General features: G+C 34.4%; 2 protein-coding genes across 3 annotated transcripts; both read right to left on the minus strand.

The window, feature by feature from the left end:
* Positions 1 to 974: 974 nt before the first annotated feature.
* On the minus strand, positions 975 to 15,342 carry PIG-G (phosphatidylinositol glycan anchor biosynthesis class G). Of its 2 annotated transcripts, XM_089704796.1 has the most exons (13): positions 14,998 to 15,342; positions 14,428 to 14,614; positions 12,223 to 12,288; positions 7,932 to 8,141; positions 7,507 to 7,710; positions 7,037 to 7,170; positions 6,564 to 6,757; positions 5,951 to 6,141; positions 4,669 to 5,252; positions 4,271 to 4,383; positions 3,414 to 4,021; positions 2,154 to 2,323; positions 975 to 1,502 (listed from the first exon to the last, which is right to left on the minus strand). In XM_089704796.1, exons 1-13 carry the CDS (start codon positions 15,153 to 15,155, stop codon positions 1,247 to 1,249), a joined length of 3,075 nt encoding a protein of 1,024 aa, XP_089560922.1. In that variant the 5' UTR covers positions 15,156 to 15,342; the 3' UTR covers positions 975 to 1,246. The 2 variants fall into 2 exon arrangements, with proteins under 2 accessions (XP_089560922.1, XP_089560923.1); XM_089704797.1 differs by lacking the exon at positions 12,223 to 12,288 and having other exon boundaries at positions 14,998 to 15,341.
* A 4,284-nt stretch (positions 15,343 to 19,626) lies between these two features.
* On the minus strand, positions 19,627 to 21,213 carry LOC149481768 (uncharacterized). The gene is made up of 6 exons (XM_089705308.1): positions 21,102 to 21,213; positions 21,018 to 21,050; positions 20,752 to 20,844; positions 20,353 to 20,418; positions 20,082 to 20,150; positions 19,627 to 19,733 (listed from the first exon to the last, which is right to left on the minus strand). Exons 1-6 carry the CDS (start codon positions 21,211 to 21,213, stop codon positions 19,636 to 19,638), a joined length of 471 nt encoding a protein of 156 aa, XP_089561434.1. The 3' UTR covers positions 19,627 to 19,635.
* Positions 21,214 to 21,399: the final 186 nt, after the last annotated feature.

Consider the following 21,399-nt stretch of genomic DNA (forward strand, 5'->3'; position numbering starts at 1 on the left):
AAATATTTAAGTTTAACATATACAGACCAAAGCATGTGTGAATTAAATAACGCTCTATCATAAGTAGAGAATATATAGTTGTACACAGTATATATAGTAATTAATATTTCATTTGATCTAACAAATAATAATAAACCATAACCTAAAGTGTAAAATTCACCTATGATGTTGTGTCTGTGTATTTGGAAAACCTGTTGGACGGATTTTAATTCAATTTGGTAGATATTAGGTTATATCCGTGCTATAAACTAGGATACATTGTTTCACAATTATCTAGTTTAAAAATTCTTTTATGTATGGCACTTCTTGATACAAATTTCAAAAATTTTTTTAGCCATTACATTACATTATTTTATATTATTAATAAATCTATAATTATTATCAATAATAAACACAATAATTTCTACAAGAGGTAGATACAGGTACCCGTGCAATTGAAAATAAGAAAAATCACAATCTTTTTTTCATAAATTATGCAATGGTAACTCGCATTTGTCATTGTGGAGTTCCACACATAGATTTTTATGATGTAACAAAAAGTTATAAAAACTAGCAAATAAGAATTATAAATTAAAAATATAATAGGTTAATAAATTCTTATACAGCTGTTTGAAACAAAATACATATGTACCACATATTACTGTCATCATAATTTAGAAAAATAATAGGTATCAGTTTTATTTATAATGAATAGGCAATTAATTGATATCTTAACTTTTATTCACAATAACAGTTTATTTTAGTGTTCTAATAATAGCTATCACAACAGTGTCAGTAAATTGATGGTATAATATAGGTAGTAAGTTTTAACTTTCTATAGGAATGTAAGAATGTTTCTGATAGAAATATTAGTTTCTCAAATCAATATGGCAATGCCTTTTGAAAGCATATCCTTATTACATTGTTAACAATAATTATTAATTTATAAACATACATAATTATATGAAGCGTCTTATAGGGCTCGTTTATTTTAAAAATAACCTCACTAATATCATTTACAATAAGTAAAATACACTTTAAGCCTTATAATATTTATTTTCACAATTTGTCACACAAAGTCACCGTAGAACACTTTCAGTTGCACCTTGTCCGTCGTGATAATGTCGAAATTATCGGATTTTAAAAACTTATTTAGTTGTCTCTGCCTCTCTCTCCACTCGTGTATTTTATACCTTGTGCACTTGCGTTTAAGTCTATTTTTACTTTTCGCGAGGTTTCTCAGCGTCGGACGCTGTAAAGGCCTTCCCTATGATAATCTCTTGTATGTGAGTGATTTCGAAATCCAGCTAACAATATGGGTTAGAATATTGATTTCGGCGATAGTCGTTAGAGCTTGCACTGCAAAGACTGTAGCGACGAAGTCGTATAGCAGTTTAGGAGAAAACACCGACCATACGAATAAGTGGTGTCGGAATATGATGGCTATGACGCAATAGATGGCTAGCTGGTAGACTCGCTGCAGCGCCATTATGTTGATCACACGCCACACTGATTTTAGATACCTGGAAAAAAAACATTAAATAAATTATGCGTTTTGGTTCTAGGGGCTTGTGTTTTTGATTTGAAAGTCGAGAAATATTTTTATTGGAAAGAGGGAAGGAAGGAAAGAAAAAAAAATTGGATATTTTCTTATTTCAAAACCAAAATTCCTTTTTATTTAATCCATATTTATATTATGAATGTGATGAGGGACAAATCCCTTAAATTTTAATCGATAATTTAGTAATTACTGATTTGGATGAAATTTGCAATGAAAATAGTTAAAGCCAAATTTTGTTCAAAATTCAATTCCAATTAGCTGAAAAAGGAAATGAAAGATCTGTGTCTGCGTCGAGCCTGTTGAGGTGTGTTCACACTGAGCAGTTGAGCACGTCTAGATATCCATCTGTAAAGTGTGTTCACACGCGACGAGCTGACCGCACTATGGGGTGTGAGCACACTAACCGCAACACGATATCCATTTGTTAAGGTGTGTTCACACTTTACGCGTCACAATATCCTGTAAAGCTGCGTGCACAAGCTACGCGCCAAGCCACGTGTACTGCGGGGTGCGGGCACACTAACAGTGCCACGATATCCTGTAAAGCTGTGAGCACACTGACCGCAACAAGAAATCCGCTAATTAGCACCTATAAAACTATATGAACACTCACCGCGACAAAACGGGCGCGGTCGCTAGCCTGCAGAAGAGCGCGGCACCACTGAGCGCAGGGCCGGCGTACGCGTGCAGCCCCATGCGGGCCGCCACCCGCAGCGGGCTGTACGCGCCCAGCCCCACGTAGCCCGAGCCCAGGTCCACCGACGCGAGGCTGTTCGAGTTGCCCTGGAAACGGTTATTGTATACAGGGTGTAATCGTTAAGTGTGCACAGGCGATTTTTCCGTAAGTATCCTGGGATTTTCCAGACATTTACCGGGGATTTTCCGAGCATTTCCCGGGGATTTTCCAGACATTTACAGGCTATGTCAGGGAAATGTCCGGAAAATGCCTGGAAAATATCTGGAAAATACCCGGAAAATGCGTGAAAATGTCCGGAAAAACGTGGAAAATGTCACTTCAAATTTGCGAAGTAATTAAAGCAGAAAACCAAAAAAGAAAAAGAAAGCTAAAATCTTTCATATTAAATGTATATGGGATATTCATATTTCATACTTAATGTATGGGAGGGTTTAAAGATAATTTTTTTGATATTTCTTGATTTATTTTTAAAAATTTATTACGGCCATTTTACTCATTAGGTTAAGTACTTTCGATATCAGTTTAAAGTTTTTTGTTATCTGTAATACTTACGGAAAAATCGCCTGTGCACACTTAACGATTACACCCTGTATAAGCATTCATAATGTATATAATATTATAAAGCTAAAGAGTTTGTTTGTTTGTTTGTTCGAACGCGCTAATCTCGGGAACTACTGGTCCGATTTGAAAAATTCTTTCGGTGTTAGATAGATATCGAGGAAGGTTTATAGGCTATATATAACATCACGGTACGACCAACAGGGGTGGCGCCACGGGGGTGAAACCGCGCGGAGCAGCTAGTAATGTATAAATATATAGTTAAAAAAGAGCGTGTGTGTCACACACGTGTCAGAAGTGAAACTCCTTTGACAAGATTCAAAGATACCAAAATCGTCGATTTACTCCGTGACGTGACCGTATTACCATGACGCAATATTAAAATTTTACTCTCAACGCGCCTAAACTAACGCCAAACTAAAAAAAAACACTCTCAAACTCAAAAAATTATTGTATTGTCACTGATCCTTGGTAAGTGTACAAAGTTTGAATTAAATCTGTCCGTTTAAAGTGGGCCAAAGTCAAGTATAAAGCGGTTAGACACAAACATACAAGCATAAAGGCAAAAAAACATTCAACTAAAAAGTTGATTAAAAAAATATATTAATACACACTTACCTGATAGAAGTAAAACACAGCACCAATCCATATATGAACGAGCGCCAGCCCTATAGTATCTGCTACTTCCGTATTCCTCCCCGGTCTTGCATCTAACAACTTATGGTCCAAGCACTTAGAAGTTATTTTACATGTTATATAAATACTCGGCACCATTATCACATTATGTGGCCGCATTAATAGTATTATAATCAACATCATTTGGTTATACATTATATGAGACAACGATCTAATAAGGTTCAGTTTAACTTCGTCCACATTCCAGGGTTCTTCCATATCATCGTAGAAGTAATCTTCCGATTTTTCTTTTGGCTTGCTATAGACGAATTTGTTGGTATTAGGCAATTGGTTACCACAGCCTCTAAAAGCTCCGATGTATGTGATTATTTCGAATATCGTTTGTGCGTTTAGGATCCACCAGAAAACGTCAACTATTAGTATATTATCCCATGTTTTTATGTCGTCGAAGGGAGTGTTTAAGGTATTGGTGGCTATGCGGTAGCAAAGTATGCATAGAGTTGCGAGTATTGTCAATATAGAGTGTATTTTCAAGTAGTTGTTCATGTATCGAACATTCCAGAGGCATATGGCGAGCGTTAGTAACGTTCCTGAAATAAGAAAAAGAAATGGAGAGATTTTAATGATCTTAAGAATACAATCATATCCTTTACAATCAAATTTCAACAAAAAAGGTCGTGTTCCATCGTTACAATATTGTATTCACTGAAAAGTGCTTCATATTGGTTGAGATGGTTGTTAATCATCTCAATATAGCATTATCTCATATAGCATTTGAATGCCATAAAACCAAAAATATCAATTTCAATACATTATAATTTAATATAATAATAACATACCGATAACGAGGTGTGCTTGCAAATAAAACGAATTCTCAGGGGCATTCAACCAATCTGCGGTATCAGGAAGAAATAGCCATCTGTCTCCCGTCTGATTCATTGTACGAAGATATCTGTAAAATAATCATGTTTGAAATAAGCAGTCTTGTTGATGAATTGAATAGTATATGACACAGAAAATAAGTCGCGTAAAAACGATTCGAAACAAAGGATTCTATTAAGAGATGTGTAGGAATAAACTAATAAATATACAGAAAAAAATACTACAATTTCTGGGCAAATTACTTCACAGGAAGAAAGCTATATATTATTCCTGAGCGCCATAGCAATATCTCTTATACTATTTCGAGCGGAACTATCGACTAATCCGTAACACATTAATAAATAATATCACTCACCTATGCAGAGCAATAAGTAGCACCCATTTCGGTACAATCCCAATACCAACAGCGCTCATTCGACTCTCCAACTCCGGTTTATCCTGCACTTCCGTAGCTCCACTATACCTCTTACTAAAGTACATCACAACCACCACTATTGTCCTCACTAATACGAAGAACATTAGAGTATTCCAGAAGAAATACCACGTCATATGTTCCTCTTCTATAAAACTCGTCCCAAAAAACGACCAAGAGTGGAAAAGCGTGCCAATTACTAGTAAATAATCTATAGCGTTTAGTTCCCTTAAAGGGGATAAATCCCGAATTTTCTCCATACTATTTTTGATAATAAAGTAGGCAACGGTCAGAACGAATGCTGTTATTGTGAACGCTAAAGACCACAAGGGGTTAAAAGAGCAGAATTGGCTCTTAGTTTCCGTTATAAAGCAGCTTATTGTGAGAATAATGCCGATTACAGCGAATATTATCGCGAATGCTACGACTGAGCCCATGTTCGTTTTATGCTGGTCCGTGACGCTTATTTTTCTTTGGTTGTCTGGTTGTAGGGAGTATAGAGTCACGCATACGAGGGCTATCATAATCTGAAATACAATATTTATTTATTTATTTATTTATTTATTTGGTCAACCAACATTTGTTTACAATGATTCCTTAATATAATAATTATTATATAACATATAGTTCTTGCGATAAAGTAACAAATAATTAGAGGTTAACACAGCATGCGCTTATTATACAGAGCTATTTCTTAAGAGTATAATACAAAATTATTTTTATTATTAAAAGAATAAGAATTTTTAATTACGAAGTGTCTAGTCGTCCGCTAAACGGATGAACAAAATAAATCAGTCGTCCGATCACCGGATGAACAAAACAATTTAATCGTCCGATTACCGGATGAATAAAATAATTTAATCGTCCGATTATTCAGATTAATAGATAACCTTTTAACACTAAAGCTAGTTGGGTTGGACTAAAGCAAAGGGGGCGCAGGACTTAGAAAATTTTTGATGGAGTTGGTGTCATTATAACACCTATTTATTATTGTTTTATCGTAAAGATTACGCTAATATAACCATGTTTTATAGGAACAACTTTTCTGATATAAATAAGAGATGTTAGAAAAAATATTTAAAAATATTTTATGAAGTTACCTATTCTTTAGGAATCTGTTTTCAATCCTTTGGTATAATTTTATTTTTGTTATATCTATTGATTTTAAATAAACAAATCAAATCTCCTACTTTTCCAATATTTCTGAATTAAAAAAAATTCTTACCAAATACAGTAAAACAGTGGCCAATCCCAAAGAAAAAATGTCAAAATCAGTGGTAGTAGCTGCCAAATATTTAGTCATTTCTTGCAGGGACTCCTGATAGAACTCCTTAGCTATTTTGGCCGCACTCTCCTGTCCCGTGGACAGATAGCGAGCGAATTGACTCTCCGCGCGTTTGAATTGCTTGAAAAATTCTAAAACAAGTATTAGTAAAATATTAAATTTAGTTAAAATTTAATTCTTAGTCTACATGAGTTTTTTGACGAAAAAAAAATGTATTGTAATACAATTTGATTTATCGTTTACACATAAGAGACAGTTCTAACAATATATGTATACTTAAAATGTCCGATTGGTTGTTGCTTGTTTTTCTACAATTTAAGTGTTCAAAGTAAATTGTGTCACTATTAAGAAAACACTGCCTAATACGTGCGTAGGCAGAGTTTTGATTCGGACAATTTTTGAGCGTGATCCTATCTAGTGGGTATGTCAATAGAGTGAATATTATAGTGGGTTAAAGTTCATTAGCGCGGGCAGAATGTTGCCCGTGCTATCTCCCGGTATGGGCGCGTTTAATATTAGCACAGATAGTATATAATGTAAGATAAAGTCTCACCAGTATCAGTGGGCAGGCCCTGCTTCGCGTTGTGCGCGGCGATCACATGCAACAAGTACAAGTGTTGCCTGATGTCCGCCGGCATGAGCGCGGGCAGAATGTTGCCCGTGCTGTCTCCCGGTATGGGCGCGTTTAATAGCCACGATATTGTTGGCGCTAAGTCCACTTGGGCCACTGTTGGGCCTGGGCCTGTGCTGAAGACACAAAAATAAAAATTTCAACACTAATACGGAACATTAGGAGATCTATCACAATAATCGTGGTAAATAGATATAGACGAAAATTTAAATATTATTATTCATGAGCACAGACCACCTTTAAATTTGAACTTAAATTTGCAGAAAGTTACTAATTTATAACAACATAATTATGCATATTGATTCAGATCTAAATTTGTAAACTAACAAACTTATCAACTCTTAAGTCTTAAGTTCTTAATGTATTCAACAATATTACTTCGTTTTACTACTCACGCATGAGGACACTCGAAGCCACCGCTCTTAACAACAACAAGAGGTACCAAAACTTCCGCGGCAGAAGAGCCTCCATGCCCGCCGGCATCTCGCATGCCGTGATCACCACATATTATAAGGATACCTGTATTATCCTGAAGGCACATATATTTGATCAGTAACTAATAATATTTGTGGTTAACTAAAATTATTTTTGGTGTTAAAAACGAATTTTACGATTATCTATGACTACAGTATAAACATTGCAAGTCGGTGTGTGGCCTTTGCTACAACAGGACAAATTCTGTACAATGAATCTATTTTTAAAATAAATTTGTGGGTAGGTAAACCAAGTTATTATTGAAGGTAATTTGCTTCTCATTATTTGTACTTAAGCAATATTGAATTCTAAAATTTCTTTAAATAAAAAATTGAGTATATTTCTGTACAGATAATGAATGAGTATTAAAAAAAGTGTCAAAATACTTTACCCATTTCTGCATAGCCATGTGTATTTTCTTCACAACATCATCCATTTCTATCAGTTTTGGTTTAATTTTTGGACTCTTAGCGCCCTCTAGGTGACCAATATGATCTAAACCTAGATAGTGAAGCACTAAGAAATCAAATGTTGATTTTTTATTCTCATTTGGTGTGAGGATAGTATCCAAATGTCGAGTGACATTGTTGTCTACCTGGAAAATATAATATTTGAATATTATCTTTACTCTCTGTCAGTAAATTTAAGTAGTTTTTTCTTAAAATTTCAAGAATCATTTAATCTTCTTCTATATCATAAAATGATGGTGGCTGCCAATTTCAAAGTTATTTTCAATAATATTGAAATATATAATAAAATGATGAGATATTTTTTAAAACATTAGTAATTATCATAACATACACAGAATTACCACACCTCTGTATAATCCGTTACAAAGAACGACGTAGTGCCGTCATGCTCCGACCATAGACCAGGGAACAGTCGCAACCACGTGTCGTCACCATAGAGCACAGAGTGGCATCCCTTCGCGTTGGCAACACGTAACACGCTGTCACCGCGCACGGCGGGCGCGCCAAAATTCAAAGCGACGTCCGCGAATGTTGACACGCTACCTGTCATCATGGCCTGTGCGTGTGAAAAAAAAATAGACATGTTGAGATGTTACAGATTATAAAAGAGCGGAATCCATTATTTCTATTTTTTATATCATACCAGTGATTTAAAAAAAAAAGAATAAAAGGGAAATGTATTGATTATGCATGCATTTTATTTTCACAAACTTATCATCATTTAGAAATATATTTTTATTTAACTTTAGCTTTATGTATATTTTCCAATTATGCAAAAAAAATTGAGTATTGCATGCATGCAGTTGTTGAGATTAAAATAAAACACTTCTGATGTTTCATGAATGAATTGTTAGTATAAGCATATAGGATAAAACATTTTTTAAACAATTTCTGCTCTAAAAACATCACAGTACTTTCTATTAACACAGCATAACCATACACAACTATACATATACACATTTTGTAAGGCAGGTCAGGTTAATATCATTTGAACATGCATGTATGAAGTGCATTCAATTCTAATCTCTATTACTTGGGATTAAGAAGCAATTTAGCATAGAATACATGGTGTTATGTAAAACTGATATTCTGGTATGGATTTCAAATAATATGATAGGGTGTTTTAGATGATACAAATCTAATGAGGTATTTCCTCATATTACTTTTATTTCAACTTTTTAACTTGTTTGTTATTTGTTCTATCCACTTTAATGTTGATTAAGATTTTATGTAGTAATAGTCCATTGAATAAAAAGTTCTAGAGTGCGTGAGTTAGTAACGTAAGATGTTTCTTCGGAAACATGTCAAGAGTCCCTAGGTAATAAACATACTAAAACCCCGGGCCACTAGGAGGAGCCCCGGAGTGGGGGGAGGGGGGAAATGGGTCCATTTTTTCATTTTTCGCTTAAATCTCAAAAACGGTACATGTAAGAGAAAAACTTTCAAGGAAAAGTTGAAAGGCCATAAAATTATCTACAAGTTGTACCTGAATTATTTTTTCCTATATCCTACCGTTTCTGAGTTATACGCAGTAAAACATGATTTTGGCTCAAACAATTTCCACATCAATCGATCAAAAAATATTTCTTTCTTTCAAAAAACTAAAATGTGCAACTTGTGACCGGTACTGATAGATTGCTCTTAATTAGGTCTATAATTGGTAAAATAAACACATTCCTCCATGGAAGCCTTTAGGAGGAATCGATTGTCAAAATATTATACTATGGTAGTTTGAGTTACTGAACTTGATCTTTTTATTTTTTTCTTCCAAAAAACTCAAAAGTGCAACTTGTGACCGGTACAGATAGATTGCTCATAATTGGGTCTATCATTGATAAAAATACCAGATTCCACCACGGAGGCGTTTACGGGGAATTGAATTTTATTAGGGTAGTTACGATACTTGAACTTTTTATTTTTTTTCTCCAAAAAAACTCAAAAGTGCAACTTGTGACCGATACTGATAGATTGCTCTTAATTAGGTCTATAATTGGTAAAATAAACACATTCCTTCATGGAAGCCTTTAGGAGGAATCGATTGTCAAAATACTATATTAGGGTAGTTTGAGTTACTGAACTTTATCTTTTTATTTTTTTCTTCCAAAAAACTCAAAAGTGCAACTTGTGACCGGTACTGATAGATTGCTCTTAATTAGGTCTATAATTGGTAAAATAAACACATTCCTCCATGGAAGCCTTTAGGAGCAATCGATTGTCAAAATATTATATTAGGGTAGTTTGAGTTACTGAACTTGATCTTTTTATTTTTTTCTTCCAAAAAACTCAAAAGTGCAACTTGTGACCGGTACAGATAGATTGCTCATAATAAGGTCTATCATTGATAAAAATACTAGATTCCACCACGGAGGCGTTTACGGGGAATTGAATTTTATTAGGGTAGATACGATACTTGAACTTTTTATTTTTTTTCTTTCAAAAAAACTCAAAAGTGCAACTTGTGACCAGTACCGATAGATTGCTCATAATTAGGTCTATCATTGATAAAAAAACCAGATTCCACCATGGAGGCGTTTAGGAGGTATTGAATTTTATTATGGTAGTTACGATACATGAACTTTTTAACTAACTACCCTAATAAAATTCAATTCCCAGTAAACGCCTCCATGGTGGAATCTGGTATTTTTATCAATGATAGACCTAATTATGAGCAATCTATTTGTACCGGTCACAAGTTGCACTTTTGAGCTTTTTGGAAGAAAAAAAATAAAAAGTTCATGTAAGTATCGTAACTACCCTGATAAAATTCAATTCCCCGTAAACGCCTCCGTGGTGGAATCTGGTATTTTTAGCAATGATAGACCTAATTATGAGCAATCTATCTGTACCGGTCACAAGTTGCACTTTTGAGTTTTTTGGAAGAAAAAAATAAAAAGATCAAGTTCAGTAACTCAAACTGCCCTAATATAATATTTTGACAATCGATTCCTCCTAAAGGCTTCCATGGAGGAATGTGTTTATTTTACCAATTATAGAACTAATTAAGAGCAATCTATCAGTACTGGTCACAAGTTGCACATTTGAGTTTTTTGGAAGAAAGAAATATTTTTTGATCGATTGATGTGGAAATTGTTTGAGCCAAAATCATGTTTTACTGCGTATAACTCAGAAACGGTAGGATATAGGAAAAAATGATTCAGGTACAACTTGTAGATAATTTTATGGCCTTTCAACTTTTCCTTGAAAGTTTTTCTCTAACATGTACCGTTTTTGAGATTTAAGCGAAAAATGAAAAAATGGACCCATTTCCCCCCTCCCCCCACTCCGGGGCTCCTCCTAGTGGCCCGGGGTTTTAGTATGTTTATTACCTAGGGACTATTGACATGTTTCCGAAGAAACATCTTACGTTACTAACTCACGCACTCTAGACCCCCCTTGGAGGGACTCATTCAATGGACTATAAAGTGAATGTAGGCTAAGTGAAAAAGTTTCAAAGCATACTACAATTTTGTATTACAATAGGATTGCAATTGGATATTTGGTTACAGCAATCCCTAGCAATTATTACATTATTGATATTAATATACTATTCCATTAGACCCCAAGACAAGAGCAAGGCAGGATTAAAACAAAACTCAAGTAATTTTGCAAGCCATTATACACAAATCACCAAAGAAAAAACTTTATTGTGTAGTTCACTAGAAATAAAAGTACTTATCAACAATAATGACTCCAACACTTAGATCATTAAGTAATGGATGGAGTACGCTGGCAAATGTTCTAACTAAACTTTCTGCTGATTTTGGTGCGGGGAGGGTAACTCACACTGATGAAACACAATGAAACATAATCACACATTCACAAAAATAATTTGTGTCACGAAAGTCGTAAAAATTTACGACCTTTTAAGCGACGAGTTTTTAAATTCAACTCTATCACTAAGATAATAAAGATTAAATTTGTATTTCATTCCAAGATAGTCATGTGGAGTGGGGTTCAATATCGCGTTCTAAATTCAACTTTATCACTTAGGTCATAAAGATTAAATTTGTATTTCTTTACAAGATAGTCTCGTAAGGAATACGGTTTATTAAGGCGTTTTAAATTCAACTTTATCTCCTAGTTCATAAAGATTAAATTTGTATATTTTCTTTCCATGATAGTCTCGTGGGGCCGCATCAATGATCGAGTAAACATGACTCGATTATTTTTCTTGATCATATCGCTAAACGATACATCGACGATTATTTGAAATTGCATTTTATTAGAAATGTACGTTAAAAAAATAAAAAAATATACACAAATGAAAGGTTATTCCATCTTTTTTAATATTCGACATGTTTGAATTGCTTCTGCAAGACTTGACAGTACAAAACGGCATTTTTAGCGGAGCACTCGCAGACGTCCGTTCGACGTTTTACGAATACGCAGAGTGCTTGTAATCGATTACGCAAGTAGTTTTTATGAAAGGATAAGATTTTTCGATGAAAATAATCTTATACCTCGGCAAAAGGGGAAACGCCTGCGAGTGTTATCCATTACTTAATGATCTAAGCTCCAACATGAGTTTTTATTTTTAATGATTTTCTTATAGTTTATATATTTGAAAAAAAAAAATGTTTTTTCTTTGGTGTCAGCACCAATAAAGCAAAGTGTAAGTTACATAAAGTGACACTTGCGAATATATCCCGCCAGAAGTTTATTGTGCGCCTCCACTGTGCCTTTTCCTTCTTACGTTCCGGTGACTGTATAATCATAATGTACAAATAAATTATTTGTTTTTGTAGCTCATAAATTTTGTATAAAATTTTTTCTTTGGCACTGTGCAATCTGTTATTTTTTAATAGTTATGGTACATTGATTACAAAAGTCAGAAAGGAAATTGTAAATCAACTGCATTATAATTCAAATACCACATTTAAAATGTTAAACGGATATTGATTCACAATTATATGACTTGAAGTATCAGCATAATGTTTGTACATTTTGTTATAATATTGAAATTCATTCTGAATTTTGTTGGAAACAAAAAAAAGTCACAAAAATGAACACTAAACATTTTAAAGTATAATATTATAAGTCCTTGAAAAGTTAGTACATAATCAATTGAACATATTCCTTAATAAGAACAACTTATTGAATCCTCTCCAGTCCGGCTTTCGTCCTGGTCATGGTACGGCTACTGCTCTCACTAAAGTCACTGATGACATTAGATTTGGCATGGACAACAAGCAGCTCACATTGCTTACGTTACTGGATTTTAGTAACGCCTTCAACTCAGTTGACTTCGATGTCCTTGTGAGTCTGCTTCGTTCACTTAACATATCTCCAACTAGTATTGATTGGTTTCATAGTTATCTAGGTGGACGCCGGCAAAGGATTCACAGCGATGATGTCACCTCGTCATGGTGTGATATTCAAGCTGGTGTTCCTCAAGGTGGCGTTTTGTCTCCACTCCTTTTCACTATTTTCATTAATTCTATCTCGAAATCCTTATCTTCTCTCTACCACATGTATGCCGACGATGTCCAAATCTATACCCAGTCAACTCTTGCTGAGTTGCCGAACGCTATTCAAACAATGAATAATGACTTGAACTCTATTGTTGAGTGGAGCAACCAGTTCGGATTGAAAGTCAATCCACTAAAAACGCAAGTCATCATTGTTGGTAGCCCATCGCTAATCGCGAAGGTTGACTGGGTTTCGCTTCCTTCAGTTCATTTGTGCGGCGCTCAACTACCCTACAGTAAAATCGTCAAGGATCTCGGCATATATATTGACCAAACATTGTCTTGGGATCCTCAACTGAAAGAAGTGAGCAGGAAGCTGTTTGCCTCCGCTGGTGCTTTGCGACGACTGCGTAATCTTCTACCCATTCCGACAAAGTTAGCGCTTGCTCATTCCCTTCTCCTGTCCCACCTTGACTATGCTGATACATCCTACCTTGACCTTTCTGAAGCCCAGTTGGATAGGCTGGAAAGACTCCAAAACTTCTGCATCCGATTTATCTTTGGTTTGAGAAAATTTGATCACGTCTCCGACTTCCGTAAGAGACTGAAATGGCTCCCTATCCGACTGAGGCGAAACTCCCATATCCTTCATCTTCTGTACTGTGTGTTGTTTGATCCAAAAGCTCCAAGCTATCTTCGAGAGAAATTCAAATACTTGAGCTCGAGTAATCTACGCTCCTCTACTAACCTTTTACTTCTGATTCCGGCTCATAAATCAAAATTCTTTCACAATTCGTTTGCAGTTCGTGCGGTTCAATTATGGAACTCTCTGCCCACAAAGGTCAGATGTGCTCAAAATTTGAACGCTTTTAAATTGTTATTAAAAAATTATTATCTATCTCTTGTGTAATTTTGTATAGCTGTCGTATTTACGTTTATTTTTATTTCTCGTTTTATTCTATTTTTCTGATTCCTTCTTTTCTACATAGTTACTAATATTTATCATGTATATATGTGTGCTATGGATATATATTTGTATATGTATTTATGTATTTATTTTATGTATTGTATGTAAGTGTATGTATAACTATTTATTATAATTATTTTCGTATTTATGTATTTATTTATTTCATTATTTTTATGTATTTTATATTACTATTAGTAAGTAGTTAGTTTTGTATATGTTTATTTTGTACATTTTTCAATGTGTTAGTATTGCCTTATTTTTGCTCACCCACATCACATTGTTAAATTTCCTCTGATTGTTGGGTTGCCTGGTAGATATCGCTACCTAGCGATAAGGCCGCCCTCTGCTATTTCTGTAGTTTTGTCTTTGTTATATGTATTTATGTATTTTCAATGCAATAAAGTATAATAAATAAATAAATAAATAAATAAATAATATTCATTATTTTTTCTTAATATTAAGTTTACCTTTATCCTAGGCATAGTAACAGTTGGAGGTTCAGCTACAGATACATAAATGCAAGCCGATTTATTTTTAAGCAGCTGCCCAGTGTAGGGCATGTATTCTTCTGTAGCAAAGTCATATCGGAGACCATCTATGACCATTAAAACTACACTGTTTTCGCCTGAGTTATATACTTCATGACCGTCAATGCTGAAAATATGTATTTCTAGGTAAATATAGGTTTAATCTATCAAATCAAATACTTATCTTATCATTTCTAGTATGTGCACATTAAAGTGACTATAGATTGTTGTTGTTGTCACTGATGTGGCCACTTAGTAATATCAATATTGTATGATAATGGTGTGAGATAGAAAAGTAAGAAAAGTGTAGTTTTAAAATGTAACAGGTGTTTTTTTGTGTATCTTCCAGCGATTCATATTGTGATTATAATTTAATAACCTGACTATAAACTTATGTCCCTACATAATTAAATTGAATAAAATTTTGATCACAATAATTTATGTTTCATAAAACTAAAAGAGTTTTATTTATTTATATACAAAATATAAACATAAAATTATTATCCTTACCTGACTCCTTCAATGAAGTTTGGCAAGTCGTCCCTATGCGCCAGCTTTCCAGAATGATATTTTAAAGGGAAGAATCCATAAAGGAACAGAGAAATACCTCCTAGGGCTATCAGAAGTAGCCATAAACCGATCCATTTGTGTAGCAACCACGTCAACATGATGCCTATCGAATATCACGTACTCAACCGGTATGAGTAAACAAAATACATGTAGTACCTTACTGCATCATTTCCTTTCGATGTTACTTTTTCCCACTTGTGTTAATTAAGCAATTTAATTGCAGTATTGAGAAATTAGGAACAGTTGCGGTATGGTTAGATTACATCACAGATTAAGTATTAGTTACTACGTAACAGATGCGACAGTGATGTTTTCCATAGTTTCAGTTGGCCAGTTGTGGCGCTGCTGTAGCCTTATCAATTTTGACAGTAAAAAGTAGTGTTGCCTACCAGTTCGATATCTATATCTGACTATCGATACTTTAGTGAGGTGCCCATTGTATCGATAAAAATACTACGTACTAGCACAGACTAAGTACTAGATATTAAGTAAGCTCCAAGCGTTATTATTGCGAACAGGTATTAAAAATAAAACAGATTTCGTTTTCAATGTTTATTTATTTAATGCTCTTTTTCTTAATTTATTTGTTTTATATTTCATTAAAGCAATTTTATGGATTCCTGCCATTTTTTGCACATATCTCTCCTCTATAGCTCCCTTTAAAATTTTATTTATAATATTGCTCCAGTTATGGACATGAAGCCTAACAATATATGTTAAAAACATTTTTTTAAACACATTTGTGTGTTTTCTGACACCCTAATCAGGAAAACTCCAAATCTTGAATTTTTTCTCTTATATTTGCCCCAATTTTGTTTTGGATACAGTTATCGTTTAAATAATTATGTATTATACAACTTGCTTCCCTGTACAACACTAGAAGTTTGGAACTTGGATAAACTAAATTACTATTTTTTAAAATAGTAATTTAGTTACAATACTTCATTATTTCCATAGGCAGCAGCCTGTTTAAGATTTTGTGTGGTTGTTTTACCCAAACTATCAGCAGTTATTTTGGTTATTTGCTTCATAAATTTTCTTTTCTTTGGGCAATTTTTTTTCATTAAATCTGAAAACAAAATTTATGTTACAATTTATTTTGATGATTCATTGTGGTGGTGTGGTTAATAATAATAATTTTATCACTGAAAGAGATGTGAAAAGCACTTGTAATGTACATTATATTACTAATAATAAATTACCTTTAACTATTATTATTTATATATTTTTGTGGATAATATTAGTTTAATTTAGTAGTATACGTATAATAACTACCTATTATTATTTATTCACTCGTATATATATATGTTTAAATGATATCACCTTCAAGCGATACATCAGAAAACAGCTTTTTATCTTTTCATTCTATTGATGAGTCTGGCAGTGATAGTAGTTATCGTAGTACAACGTCACCCAGTTTAAGCGACACCATCAATGATGCGTTTCAAGGCGATAGTAAAACATTTAATTTGGTCCATATAAACGCTCAAAGCGTTCCAGCGCATTATGTTGACATGCTTGCATCGTTTCAGTCTACAAGCCTTCATGCAATATTAATTTCTGAATCGTGGTTGAAGCCTTGTTTACCTTCTTCCTCTTATTCCTTACCAGGCTTCCGGCTCATTCGTAATGACCGAATTGGTAGAAGTGGTGGTGGGGTAGCGATATATCTCCGATCACATATACCCTTTAAAATTATTAGTACATCACCCCAGCCCCCACCTACAGATGCAGCCGAGCACCTCATTATTGAAGTCGTCCTTTCCTTTACCAAAATTCTCCTAGCAGTCTTTTACAGCCCTTCTCTTCTAATAGATTATTTTCCTTCGTTTGACTCAATATGTGATAATTTAATACCAATCTATGACCACTGTATTTTAATGGGAGACTTTAATACATGTCTCTTAAAAAAAGACAGCCGGTCGCAAAAATTGGTTTCCATCGTTGAGTCACATAACTTACATCTTCTTCCTCTCAACGCCACGCATTGTGTCCCTAATTGCATCCCATCTCTCCTAGACCTAATTATAGTTTCTTCTCCCAATTTAGTTTCGAAATACGGCCAGTATCCAGCTGATGCCTTTTCACACCATGACCTCTTGCTTCTGTCATATAGAATACGGCCACCTAAACATAAACCTAGAGTATTATTAAGACGTAATTTCAACGGTATGGATGATTCAAAACTAAAGGAAGATGCTCGCTGTATTGATTGGTCTCCGATATTTCTGTCTCTTAGCATCGATGAAAAAGTTGAGTTCTTTAACTCCGCGTTAATAAAGCTTTATGACTTGCATGCACCGCTTAGATCAGTTAAAATAAAACAATTACCTGCGCCATGGTTGACTGAAGATCTCAAAATTTTGTTGAATAAAAAAGCTCGCGCCAAGGCGAGGCATAGAGCACTTAAATGTGATGCAAGTCGAGAAAAATACAATGCGATAAGAAATAGATGCAATACATGTTGTAGAGATGCACAGCGACGGTATATTCACTCTTCTGTTGAAAACAGTGATCCCACTGTCATTTGGAAATTCCTTAGAACGTTAGGTATTGGCAAACAACGAAATAATTCAATTCCATCTAATATAAACATAGAACAACTTAACTTACATTTTTCTAATTCTTCGCCTTCTTTCGATACTCAATTAAAACATAACACATTAGATTACATTTCCAAATTACCAGTTCCCAATATTCCTCCTTTTAGCTTCAAACAATTTACCGAGTGTGATGTCAAAAGGAACATATTGTCCATCTCGTCGAGTGCTGTTGGTGGCGACTGCATTGGACGTACTATGATCTTACCTATCCTAGACATTGTTACACCTGTTATTACCCATATTCTGAATTATTCCATATCCAATAGCTCATTTCCACAGGTGTGGAAAGATTCCCACCTCATACCAATCCCCAAAAGAAATAACCCATCCTCTTTTTCCGACTTTAGACCCATCTCCATCCTTCCATTCCTTTCTAAAGTTCTGGAAAAGTTGATACATCATCAATTGCAACTGTTTTTAAACTCACATAATCTCCTTAATCCTTACCAATCCGGCTTCCGTCCAGGTCATAGTACGGCCACTGCATTAGCTAAAATAACCGATGATATTCGAATGGGCATGGACAATAAAAGGCTTACAGTACTGACCTTGTTAGACTTCAGTAATGCTTTCAACACTGTAGACCACGACATTCTCCTCAGCTTACTGTGTTCACTAAATATATCCGCACCGGTAATTGATTGGTTTCAGAGCTACCTGAATGGACGACGGCAGCGAATACACATCGATGACGTTTTGTCTTCTTGGTGTGAGGTCTCTGCCGGGGTTCCTCAAGGTGGTGTTCTGTCCCCGTTACTGTTCTCAATCTTTATTAATACCATATCAGATACCTTGCTGTCTCTCTACCACATGTATGCTGACGACCTTCAAATATACACACAGTTTACTCTTGACGAAATACACCAGGCTATTCAAGATACTAATACAGATCTGAATACTATAGTCCAATGGAGCTATCGCTATGGCTTGCAGGTTAATCCACTTAAGACCCAAGTTATTATTATTGGTAGTCCTTCGTTAATCGCAAGGGTTAACTGGGTTAATCTGCCACCCATTGTAGTTGATGGTGCCATAATTCCTTATAGTGAGTCTGTAAGAAATCTGGGTTTGATTTTTGATCAAACCTTATCGTGGAGACCTCATATCAAGGAAGTGAGCAAAAAAATGTACGCAGCAGCTGGATCCCTGAGACGATTAAGAAACTTTCTTCCTTTGCCTACTAAAATCCTTTTAGCTCAGTCCCTCCTTCTCCCTATATTAGACTATGCCGATGTAAGCTATGTAAATTTAACGATGGAACAGTTGAATGTGCTCGAACGCCTACAGAACTTCTGCATACGGTTTATATTTGGGCTCCGTAAATATGATCATGTTTCGGAGTTCCGAAAAAAGCTCAACTGGTTGCCGATTCGCTTGCGGCGGGATGCGCATGCTCTCCAACTACTGTATCGAATTTTATTTGACCCTAAAACGCCAAAATACCTTAAGGAAAGGTTTGAGTTTAGAGGTCAATGTAGTGAGGTTCGTTCATCCGAAATGTTGAGGATAATTATGCCTCAACATCGCACACATTTTTATGATGGATCTTTTACTGTACATGCTACTAAACTCTGGAATGCTCTGCCAGACTCTATCAAAAATGCTCAGTCACCAAATAGTTTTAAATGTATGGTTAAATCTCACTTTCTCAGTGTTAGCCGTACATAAAATTTATTTATATTATATACGTATTATTAATTACTATGTATTATTTTAGTATGGTATTTTTCTTTGAATCTCTATTCCCTTTTACTTATTTAGTTTATATCACAATATATATAATATGTATGTGTATCCTTTATCATAGTTATTATTGCACTACCCATTTATGTATTTTGGTATTTATTCCTCTATTGTACCAAAGGTTGTCTGGAAGAAATCGCTCTAAGCGATAAGACCGCCAATTGTACTTAGTGTAAGTTATATTTAAGTGTTTGTATTTCTTGTTTTGTTATCTTTAAGTGCAATAAAGTATTTATAAATAAATAAATAAATAAATACCTTTAGGCTTTTGTATGATACTCTTATTTTCATGAGTAGTTTTTTCTTCTACTGTGGGTTCAGTTATATTTCCTGAAAATAAAAGTTATTTTAGTATTTGTAGTGAGCCCATCCATACAAAGACAATACCACAGTTCCTATTCAAATGTTGTAAGCCCCAGATTTAAACAATGGCAGTTTAACTGTGAGATTGATAAGTCGCATACAATAAACATATCTAAGTAACCACAAACTTAAAGATAGTGCAAGTGCACACTATACATATTGTGTGATCCTACATGTGTTAGTATATAATTTATGAACACCACATTTTTTAGCATCTGTCAACCTAAAAAAAAAAACCTTTTTCTAAATCCCATGTCTCTTGCAATCTGCACTAATAAAATCAAAGTTAACCAGTAAATAAAACCAAATACTAACCTGCATCTTCACAAAGAGTATGAAATTCTATTTCTTTGCTTAAGGAACATGAAGTTTGGTCTGCCATATCTGTAAATCGGTAACAAAACAATTACTTTTAAATATAAAGTACCTACAAACATTACATACATATGAAACTTTGAATCTAATAACAGCTAATGGAATTCTCTTAAAAACAGCTTTAAAGTAAAATCTGAGAACATGAATAAAAAACTTACTAAAATTTACAAACATGGATTTATCAACCTATAAACTATCATAAATCACATACCTGTAGGTCTTTTCATAACAACTGGAATAGCTGGAATGCATGATGGATGTTCATGATAATCATCACCTAAAACCAAAGAACTTATATAAATCTATACTATATATTATACTAATATTATAAAGCTAAAGAGTTTGTTTGTTTGTTTGAACACGCTAATCTCAGGAACTACTGGTCCAATTTGAAAAATTCTTTCGGTGTTAGATAGCCCATTCATCGAGGAAGATATAGGCTATATATCACCACGCTAAGACCAAAAGGAGCGGAGCCACGCGGGTGAAAACGTGGAGCACAGCTCGTAACTTATAAAATCCTATCCTGATTACTATATTATAATTTATGTTAAATATAATACCATATTATAGGATAGCTTAAATAAAAATTTGAGTGCATAATACATACCTGCCCTTCCAATGACCAACATATTATCTGTAATATTTTCATTCTCATCTGATTCCACTTTGTGATAATTGTGATCACTCAGAGCATTTTGTACTGTAACAAGTAAATACATATTATGTAACATTTAAAAATATAATTCAAACACAAATAGAAGGTATGTAAAGTATGTCAAAGTATTTGTTTGGAGCCATAAAACCTGTCTTACCAAATATCAGCTATTTACATAATTTTTAATCATGTTATTTATAGCTCCAGGTAGAACTCACCAGTTTCACTGGAAGACAAGGGCACGCCGTGCGCTATTTCGTCATCCGTAAATAGGCATGGTTATGAATGCCTAAGCCTCTTGCCTTCTTCATCGAACTGATATCTATCGAAGTGTTTCTCACAAACGCGTTTGTGTCGAAGTTGATCTTTCGACAATCCGATGAGGGAGGAATTAGTGGGCACCAGAAAGGACATCCACAGGTTCCTCAAATAATCATTCTGCGGAAAACAAAAAAGCCGATTCGTCGCATTGGTTGCGGTGCAACCACCGACACAGCACTTTAATAGTCCCATGGCAAATTTAGCACTTCTTTACAGTAGAACACTATAAAGACTAGTAGAAGGTATCGTATCAAAAAACTAAGGAGTAATTGACTGAGT

This window comes from Colias philodice, chromosome 16 (assembly GCF_061535455.1).
Source record: "Colias philodice isolate Cphi_HAF_F1 chromosome 16, ilColPhil1 Martin Lab GWU primary, whole genome shotgun sequence".
Classification (NCBI taxonomy): Eukaryota; Metazoa; Arthropoda; class Insecta; order Lepidoptera; family Pieridae; genus Colias; species Colias philodice.

Coding starts and splice junctions, on each gene's coding strand:
- LOC149481768 (XM_089705308.1), bottom strand. CDS start 21,213: ATGTCCTTTCTGGTGCCCACTAATTCCTCCCTCATCGGATTGTCGAAA. Junction 21,051..21,101: donor ATATCAGTTCGATGAAGAAG/GCAAGAGGCTTA, acceptor ATGACGAAATAG/CGCACGGCGTGCCCTTGTCT. Junction 20,845..21,017: donor CTTGTCTTCCAGTGAAACTG/GTGAGTTCTACC, acceptor TACTTGTTACAG/TACAAAATGCTCTGAGTGAT.
- PIG-G (XM_089704796.1), bottom strand. CDS start 15,155: ATGTTGACGTGGTTGCTACACAAATGGATCGGTTTATGGCTACTTCTG. Junction 8,142..12,222: donor ACTTCTGGCGGGATATATTC/GCAAGTGTCACT, acceptor TCACACGCACAG/GCCATGATGACAGGTAGCGT. Junction 6,758..7,036: donor GGCTTCGAGTGTCCTCATGC/GTGAGTAGTAAA, acceptor TTGTGTCTTCAG/CACAGGCCCAGGCCCAACAG.